We start from the raw sequence: 9,741 nt of genomic DNA on the forward strand, positions 1-9,741 counted from the left end.
TGTGTGTGTGTGTGTGTGTGTGTGTGTGTGTGTGTGCGTGCGTGCGTGCGTGCGTGTGTGTGTGTGCGTGTGTGTAACTTTAGTATGATATCATGGAGTCTGCCTTTCTCCATCTTTCTCCTGCTCTTTCTATCTCACACAAACACGCAAATGGGTGTATGTCATTGTCAACTGAAGCTTCAATATACGCTACAGATGTGGCAACATTAGCCTATAGTCTACTCAAAGGGGTTAAATATACACAGCATCAAAAGGGTCCGATTCTTTTAGCTTTTTATGGCCTATACTTCCATGTCGAATTTAATTATTAAACGTTACATTTGATTACCGCAGTTGAAGATGCCTATTAAAAAGACTGGAAAGGGGAGAAAAAAAACAAAGAAAGGATGAGCAGAATTGGCAGAGGGCCACAGTCATGACTAGTCTTGTGCTTTACCGCCCTCTGTTGGGTCTTTGTCTACAAGCACCTGTAAATTCAAACCCACCCATGACATATTTGAGAGATGGAGAATTATCTTAGAGCTTACAAAACCTTTTATTTATTTTTGTATTAGGCTTAAACTATGGTACTGTAAAAATTACAACGATTTTAAAACGTTGGAAAACTGGACCTGTGTTTAATTTACCTTTTTTTGTAGCAAACCCTCAAATAAAAGAAACAATATCAGCTACATAGTGCTACACATATGTTTTTATAGCTTAATTACAGTAAAAAGTCACTGAAGACAAATACAAATATCAACAAATTGAAGTTAACTCAAATGCATGTTTATTTGAAGTCAACAACTGAATTGGTAGAGTAACAAAAAAGCAAATACTGTATGAACAAAACAGCCAATGGACAAAACACACCATGACGTATAGTGCCGTCTCGCTTTGATGACATCATTAGCCATAGTACAAATTGACATACATCATGACAGCACTATTCTCATGTGATATGGATATATATTTAAAAGGAAGACTTGTCATCCAAAAATAACCAGCTAACAAAGACTTAAAATTAAAATAATAACATTTTTGTGAAATTAACACAGATAGTGTCTCTGGCGACTGTTTGGGTGGATCATTACACACACCTTCCACTCATACACAAACACACACACACAGTGTTTTCATAGACCACAGACTCCATGTCCATTTCATGTGTGTATGTGTGCGTACAATAATATAAGTGTGTTTGTAAGTATAACCAGTAAAGGCAACACTATATATATGAAATTATACAAAATTGCCAAATTGTTAAAACAAAAAGAAACCAAACAACTATCATCCAACTATCAAATAACCATCATCTATTTATAAAAAAAGAAGAAAAACACTACAAATGAATTTAAAAGTAATGCCTTTAAGATTATGCACACCTTTAATTAGGTAAAACACTACCAAAATAAGAGAGCAGTGAATTGCCACTGCATGTACAGGGTAGGAATGAGAGAATGACAGAGGTGGTGAGGATAAGACAGTGCAGCCTTATGGGACTAAAACAGAGCTGCTCTTTCACTGACCTCTGGTGGTAAAGAGCCGTAACTGCACATTACCGACACAGGTAACAAAACCAGAAACAAGCCCCAGACCCTTTCCCTCCTATCTACTTCACTTCCTCATATCTTATTTCAAAAACAATGGATGGGTCTGAGCAACATGGCACCAATCCAGCCAAGGCCCAGCTGGTTTTCTTACCATGCTGCTTCCTTAATACTGAAGTGGTTAGGGCCAAGGGTGCATGGAGATCGTTTCTGGGCTAGGCCAATGTCTGCAGACTAGGAAGTATAGGAGTTTGTTGATAAACAAACCTCTGCTCTCATTGCTTGTCAGCAATGTCGTTTCCCCTCGCAAGTTATGTAAGTGCCAACCGTCTCTCATGCAGTCTTTTCATGCGATCACAGAATTTATACAGATTCACGAGCAAACACAGGTCCGAAAAGTTCAAAACACACGATACCAACATCCCCAGAGTAAAGTATGAGGCAATCCACATCTATACTGTCAGCCCCTCTGATAACTTGGTACATTTCTATTCCATTGAAAGTACGAGGGAAAAAAGGATTCCTACTTTGGACCCTGATCGACGGAATATGCAGAAGGTGTGGTCCATATGATCCTGCCTGCAGACATCTCTCTCACTCCCACCAGGGACCGTGTGCTTGCTCCAGTGCATGACCCACCCTTGATTATGATCTGGGATCAGTTTTTCCCACCCTTTATCTTAAACCTCACCCCTTGAGTCACTCGAAACAGATCTTACACACACCCTCCCCCCTCTTTCCTGTACCGACTCTAGTTCAAAGTAGTATCACTAAAACAATCTATTTCCAATCATAACAGCCCTGTGGAATTAGATCTTGGAACTGGGTGTGGTGGGGTGAGTGTGTGTGCGAGGGGGGGGGCGCACAAAAGCAATCCCTGATTCCAGCATTCCGTAGGTGTACGAAAAGTATCATGTAAAGTCTATACATAATGTCTGTCGTGTCTTCTCTGGTAGGCCTGTACTACTGTCAGCGATGCCCCCTCTCTGCACCTGGGCGCTATAGCACCGGAGCGTGCTGCTTTGTCCAACGTCATCAACGCACCCCAGACCGTCTGAGCTAGTTCTATGAGTTGTTGTTTTGTTTTGTTTTTGGGGGGGGGGGGATCCAGTGTGACGACTGAAAATACATACTATCTAAGAGAGAGAGAGACAAATTCAAGTGGTACGTAGGAGTTAAGGGAGAGAGAGAGTAGAAAAAAAGAGAGATGCAGCTACTAAAACCACTCTGTGTCAGTTTGGCTGGAACCCAGTACCCTCTGAGCCAGTCTGGGGCCTCTTACTCAGACTGCAGGGGGATGATGTCATTAAAGGTGCAGTGACGGTTTTCACCTATTACACTGTGGTGACGTCAATACAGCATGAAATTACCGCTGGGTGGCTGGTAAGCGCATTTTTGCAGCAGCAAAAAATTGTGTTTCTAATGGTAACTTGCAAAAAGAGATATTACGCATCCTCATCACTTGAATCATAATCATAATTATAAACCTCAAAGTCCTTGACTCACAGACACTGTCAACTGTAACACTGACGGTAACACCAAAACCAAACAAAAAGAAAACCGAAGTGAAAATAAAGATTTATACAAACATTTGCAGTTAGTGTTTAAGTTTTCATTGCAACATTACTTTTTCCCCAGATATTGATATTTTTGACTCGGCATATCCACGCATGTAGTAAAAACAGGCAGGCTTAAGAGTATATACTGCAGTAACAGACTGTATGGTACAGAGGAGACAGGATAGAATAGGCTGAAGGTGTGTGTGAGAGAGAGAGATGAAAAAGAGTGTGTGTGTGAGAGAGATAGAGAGAGAGAGAGAGAGAGAGAAAGAGAGGGAGGGATGGTAGAGAGAAATTATACTGTATTTACAGCACACCAAACATTTTCTGTTGAGTAAAAAGAATGCTATATAATTATATATATATTTATATATTTATATCGGTCCTGCAAATCTGACTGCATGAGTTTGTTGTGTGTTGCTGCGTAAGGTCTTGTAGTGCGATGCATCTGGATTGGGGGGGGGGGGGGGGGGGGCGTGTCTTGATTTGGTTGCTTTGATGATACAGTACAAGCAACTGTGTGTGTGTTTGTGGGAGAAGGAACCTTTTTCAGTGCAGCTGGGGAAAGAGAGAGGATGAGCAGGAGAAAATGGATATGTACATCAGTCATTTAAGTGGATTTCACGTGTTAATGCGTGAGAGAAAGAAAGAGAGAGAGAGAGATGGGCTGCATAATGGCGAGAATACAGTGGAAAACAACAGACAGGAGGGGCGCATGTAAACATGAGTACAGTTCTGAGCACAATTTCACATTTGTCTGGCTAATGTGAAAGGAATGTACCGTAATGTATAGAAAATATCCTCTAGCAGGTCTCAATTGAGAAAATAAAGCGTGAGATTGTATTTTCAAAACGTAATTGTAGCCGAAACTTTTAAGGATGGATTTTATGTGGGGATTCAAGTGTGTATGAAAGTGCTTGGGACTTTGAGTGTTTGTGTGTATGTGTGTGTGTGTGTCAGGAAATATAATATCTCATGTCCGTGTATGTCAGTGCAAAAAATTTCACTTCCCAGTTTTTTTCTCAATGCAGGTCCTAACCAAGTGAAGCTTATTTCTCTGTTTCATTTCCTGCACTTCAGTTCTTCCAACACTGTTTGACCAATGCTTGACCTTCTTCCTCTTCTCCCTTCCTGTCCCCCACCTGACTCCGCCCCTTGACTCCTGGCCCTTGACTGGCTGAGTAAAGAACTGAAGCTTTGTGAAGACAAATGGAGATCGTTGCTCCTCTCCTTCCCCCCACCCCTTCTCCCCCCGGGAAGCCCCGCCCACTAGATGAAGTACTCCTTCTTGTCCTCGGCCCCGGAGTGGCCCCCCTCTGCGTTGATAATGGCCGTGTCGGCGTCGGGGGCGTCGTCCGAGCCCTTGGCCTCGTGGGTGAGGTACGTCCCTACGGAGAAGAGGAGGAGAAGAGGAGAGAAAAGGTCAACAGGTCAAACGAGAGGATGAGACTTCAGTCAGAATGGAGGGAGTTAGGAGAGAAGGAAGAGCGAGTGGAGTGGGACATCGTAAACGCTGTACGAAAGGGTCGACTGTGGCAGAAGCGGGAAACGTGGAATATGGGGTGCGGCATATTGGGAAATGTCTGTACTGTTACACAGGGTTGTTTTTTTTAAACGCCTGCGATGTTTGGTTTATGTTGGATGTGACTCTACGCTAAGAACATTTTGACATGACTCCAAAGCGTGAGGCTTTTACACCAATTGTAAAGTGCCGAACGTGGAAGATCCAGCGCGGTGAAGTGAGTGCGTGGGCACTCTCGAGAGCCGGGTGGTACGCTGTGGAGAGGAGCTGCGAGGAGAGCTGCCTGCCACGTGCAGCAGAGAGGAGTATTAATAGAGAGTGTGACAGCATCGGAGGGGGGGGGGGGAGGGAGGGGAGGGTCACCTTTGTGCCTGATGAGGTATCTGCCCAGGACGATGAGCAGACACAGCAGGATGAAGACGATGACCGCCACCACGCCCCCGATCACTGCGTGGTCCACGCCCGAGGAGGTCGACATGGCTGTCGGGTCTGAAAGGGGAGGGGAGAGAGCGGCAGGGAGGGGAGAGACCAAACGGATAAAGGTGAGAGGCTGTCTCACATTGCAGATAAACCACAGACCTGGGAAATACAACAAACGGAGAAATCAGGGATTAGAAGCCAGGCAAAAGAAAAGAAGCTGTTAACACGACAAGCTGCATTCAACTGAATGACTGAAGCTGTAATGGATCCGCAATTATTTCTTCATCTATGGGGACCATTGACTGTAGTTAAAAGTTATTTTCATGTCAGTTACTTTGAGACTATTAATACATTCTGCCAAACAATGTATATTGTAAGGCTTCATTCATTCTCCCACAATTTCTGCCTCTGCCTCTCCACATTTGTAGTTTACATAAGCTTCTTTCATGTTGCTTGGCTTTTGGTTACACTTGGTAAAACTCAAAAGTCACCCAAGAACTACTGGACATTAGGGCACTCTGTGATAGCCGAAACAAAGAAGAAGAAAAAAGGAAGATTAAAAAGGATGTGATAGAGAAACAGAAGGGAGAGACAGAGGCCTGTTGCTTCCTGACAGCAGGTCTTTGAGGGGCTAGAAGACAGCCAATCGGGACAAAGGGATGGAAGGTGCACAGTGGAGCCAATGAGGAGATGGCAGAGGAACGAGAAGGACACCTGCACAGCATGTCAGAAGAGAGGAAGGTTAGGGTTGAGAGAGAGAGAGAGAGAGAGAGAGAGAGAGAAAGAGAGAGACAATGGAAAGTGAGAAGGGAGCAGCACAACCAATCACAAGGAGCACGTTGACCGAGCACAGTCAATCAGAAGAGGGAACAGCCCCCCCCCTGAAAATGTGTTGCAGAGACCAGACACAATACAGGGATGAATAACCCTGAGAGAGAGAGGAAGTAGGGTAAGAGAAAGACAGAAATCAAAAAAGAGTTTGAGAAAGAGACAGAATGGGTGGGGGGGGGGGGGAACAAAAGAGAGTGGGGCAAGTTCATCAGAGAGCCTGTCAGAGCCTCGTGGGACATGGGTTGGTAAGGTGGTGGTGGGCTGGTTGCTGAGGAGGCAGCATCGTGAATTAGCACATAAATCCTGCTGTCAGCACCAGGGAAACAAGACAGGAACCAAGAACAGGGCCACCTCGAAGCCAGACCTGCACTCCTCTCAGACACACACACACTTCAGTGTGCGCCGGTACTGACTTACTCCACGAATACAGGGCGTGTTTGCGTGTGTTTTGTCGGATGTTCAGGGTGGCAGGGTTGTGTGTGTGCGTGTGTGTCTGTATGTGTGTGCTTCAGAAAGTGTGTATTCTCTCTGGATAGTCCACCGTTCCCCCATTTGTATTCATTTGTATGTAGTCAGGCCAGACAGACAGAACCAACTGACAGTGCCAGACAGACAGAACCCCCAAACAGAGACAGAGAGACAGACAGTGGTGAGTGTGTGACCGTGGCAAACAATACCTGCAGCGTTGTCTGAGGCGTCTTCTCAAGAGGATGGACAGATGAATGGATGGATGGAGGAGTGGATGGATGGATGAGTGGATAGTGGATGGCCGAAAGCAGCGTGTGTGGGGGGGGGGGGGGGTTAGAGAGAGCAAGGAGTGTTGACAATGACAGGAGAAGAGGAGAACAAGAGACATACACATGAGAAATGTGACGACGCGACGTGAATGGTGTTCGTTTCTGCTCGTCGTCAGTGTCGTCGGCACGCCGGCTGCATCGTTTGTGTGTTTGGGTTTCGCCTCACGATGAGCTAATGAGCTCTTCCAGGGTCTGGAGCTCTTAGAAGAATGCACTGCATTTCATGAACAAACTGCTACTGCTCTTCCACACAATGAGACTCTGGGGTATGTGTTAAGGCATGCATAAGTTGTAGTTTATCATCCCGTGCCTGTGTGTGCGTGTGTGTGCGTGTGCGCCTGCTCGTGTTGAGTGTAAAACTATGGTGGTTTTACCTGTGAAACTGTAAACTCCATTCAGCCGTGTGGGAACTGGGAGAGTGAGGGTGGAGGCGGCGGGGGGAGCGAGAGGGAGGGTGACGTTGTCTGGAGGAGTGGAAGAGGAGGATGAGGAGGAGGAGGGGGACTGAGGGGAGGGCTCAGGGAACGGCGTGATGTCGGGGAACAGGGAGTTGGAGAGGGAGGGAGAGGGCACATTGACCACAGCAGGAGTGGCAGAGGGGGGAGGAGAGGAGGAGGGGGGAGGAGGAGAGGAGGAGGGGGGAGGAGAGGAAGAGGGAGGAGGAGGAGAGGAGGAGGGAGGCGGGATGTCGGTGGGGTACGGGGCGGAGAAGGAGAAGACCGCCGGTGGGGTCGTGGGCGGAGGGGTCGAAGGGTCGACGGCGGGCGTGAGCGAGGGCGACAGAGAGAGAGACGTCGGGGCGAGGGAGGGCAGCAGGGCGTCCGATGAGGTGGGGGAGGGGAGGAGGAAGGGAGAGGTGGGGAGGAGGTCGCTGGACTGGGGCGGAGCTGAGGGGTCGGGAGAGAGGGCCGGCGCACGGCGAGGGGAGGCACAACAGAGGAGGAGGCGTCCACACGACAAAGACAAACGCATAGAAAGAAGCGGAGGAGCGAAGCGCGAGCGGTGGATGGCGTGGCGGTGGAAAAAGAGACAGGGAGGGAGAGAGAGAGAGAGAGATCAACAGAAAAGAAACGAAAGAAAAAAATTCAGAAAAAAGGGGGGGGACGGCGGACGCCGAAAGTCGTCGTCGCGGTAACAGTCAAATGGAGAAAAGCACAACGAGAGAAACAACAGAAAGAAAAACACGCCAAAGAGACCCCAACCTCCAGGCCTTCCAGGCAGGACCCCACCCCCCTACCCCCTGACCCCCCCTGCCGGTCCTCCTACCTTGGACGAGGAGGGTGTATTCCCCCTGGCTCGTGCCAATGCCGTTGTCTGCCTGGCATATGTACACGCCGTTGTCGGACTTGTTGAGCGCCTCGAAGCGCAGGAAGCTGCCGTCGACCTTGGCCAGCGGGGGCAGGTCCCCGCCATCTTTCTTCTCCCACGTGAACGACATGGGTCTGGAAGGAGGGAGGGATAGAGTGGAAGGAAGGGGTAGAGAGATCAAGAGAGACAAATTGTGCGAGTGAAAGGATGAGAGCAGGGAAGAAGAACCGGGGACGTGGTCAATTGAGAGTGAGAAGAAAAGAGAGAAAGAGAGTGTCCGAGTCCATGTGATAGTGAGACAGAGGGGGGAAGAGAGGAGGAAGAGAGAAGGAAGAAAAAAAGAATAAAGGAGGAAGAGAGGAGGAAGAAAAGAGGAAGAGAGGAGGAAGAGAGAAGGAAGAGAAGATGAAGATAGGAGGAAGAGAAGAGGAAGAGAGGAGGAAGAGAAGAGGAAGAGAGGAGGAAGAGAGGAGGAAGAGAAGAGGAAGAGAAGATGAAGATAGGAGGAAGAGAGGAGGAAGAGAAGAGGAAGAGAGGGTGGAAGAGAGGAGGAAGAGAGGAGGAAGAGAAGAGGAAGAGAGGGTGGAAGAGAGGAGGAAGGAGAAAGAGGGGGAAAGAAAAAGAGGAAGGAGCAGAAATAAAACAGAACAGAGGGGTCAGTATTTCCAGCTACTGCAGCAACAGCATTTCACATCCCGTCCTTGTGAAGAGTCCAGTGTTTATCCCTGACATAATGAGACCATATGATCAATTATGACACGTAATCAGACTGATTTGTAGTGCTAAGCAGTATTAAAGCAATTATTACTGAATAACAGCCTACTCTATTTTATCAGTCTATTCTAAAACCACATTGCGTAAATTGAATTCAACTGTACAGCCATTCGTTTGAGATAGGTGCAAGTATGAATTTATGGATGCGTGTATGTTTATATGTATGTATGTACGTTCAGTATACAGTCTGTATGTATGTAATAGTATACGTATGTATCTACACTGATTTTTTTTTTGTAGATTCTGTCTGTGTGTATGTCTATCTGTCTGTCTGTCTGTCTGTCTGTCTGTCTGTCTGTCTGTCTGTCTGTCTGTCTGTCTGTCTGTCGTCTGTCTGTCTGTCTGTCGTCTGTCTGTCTGTCTGTCTGTCTGTCTGTCTGTCTGTCTGTCGTCTGTCTGTCTGTCTGTCTGTCTGTCTGTCTGTCTGTCTGTCTGTCTGTCTGTCTGTCTGTCTGTAAGTCTGTTTGTATGTACTCAGGTATCACTAGGCTGCTCATGTTCACATTTTCCTCCCCCACATCTATCCAAGTTTCCATTTTGACTCGTCTGACTCACACACGCGCATGCTCGCCACCTAAACAGCTAAACAGTACGATGGGGACGTTTTTATGGTCGGGACTGAGTTAAACCAATTCAACTCAGTTCCACCTGCATGGACGCAGCAGTGTCTGTATCATGTCTGTCATATCACATAGTACATAATGGACGTAAACTTGTTAAGAGATTCGAGAGAGGAGACTAAACTACTGTGAATGTGGATATGCGAGCCTATTACTAGCACTCAGCGCTGATTAAATAGATAAGCATGTAAGGGAATGCACTGAGATGGAAGGGAATTCAATAATCATCCATTTCCTCTTGTATTTGATTAGAAGGCTCTTTATACGACACTCTTCTGTTTGTCAAGACGCTGTTCTGAGATGAGAGACAGGCTGTGTGTGTGGTTTGCACATGTCATGTTGTTAATTGATATTTTCGAAGTATTCCTTGGGGTAGGATTG

The 9,741-nt window shown here is 46.8% G+C and overlaps 1 protein-coding gene across 2 annotated transcripts in view; it reads right to left on the minus strand.

Moving 5' to 3' along the window:
* Window positions 1-746: 746 nt before the first annotated feature.
* Window positions 747-9,741, minus strand: part of cadm3 (cell adhesion molecule 3) — a 32,816-nt gene continuing 23,821 nt past the window's right edge. The window contains exons 8-11 of one of the 2 annotated variants that reach the window (XM_084708382.1): window positions 7,925-8,100; window positions 6,539-6,559; window positions 4,974-5,099; window positions 747-4,476 (exon numbers count right to left, since the gene is read on the minus strand). In XM_084708382.1, the coding sequence (XP_084564508.1) occupies window positions 4,358-4,476; window positions 4,974-5,099; window positions 6,539-6,559; window positions 7,925-8,100 (442 nt within the window). In that variant the 3' untranslated portion in view covers window positions 747-4,357. The remainder of the gene's footprint in view (window positions 4,477-4,973; window positions 5,100-6,538; window positions 6,560-7,924; window positions 8,101-9,741) is intronic. The other variant, XM_084708383.1, reaches the window with a different exon arrangement.

The sequence above is a fragment of the Hypomesus nipponensis genome, chromosome 10 (assembly GCF_054491055.1).
Source record: "Hypomesus nipponensis isolate SF chromosome 10, ASM5449105v1, whole genome shotgun sequence".
Taxonomy (NCBI): domain Eukaryota; kingdom Metazoa; phylum Chordata; class Actinopteri; order Osmeriformes; family Osmeridae; genus Hypomesus; species Hypomesus nipponensis.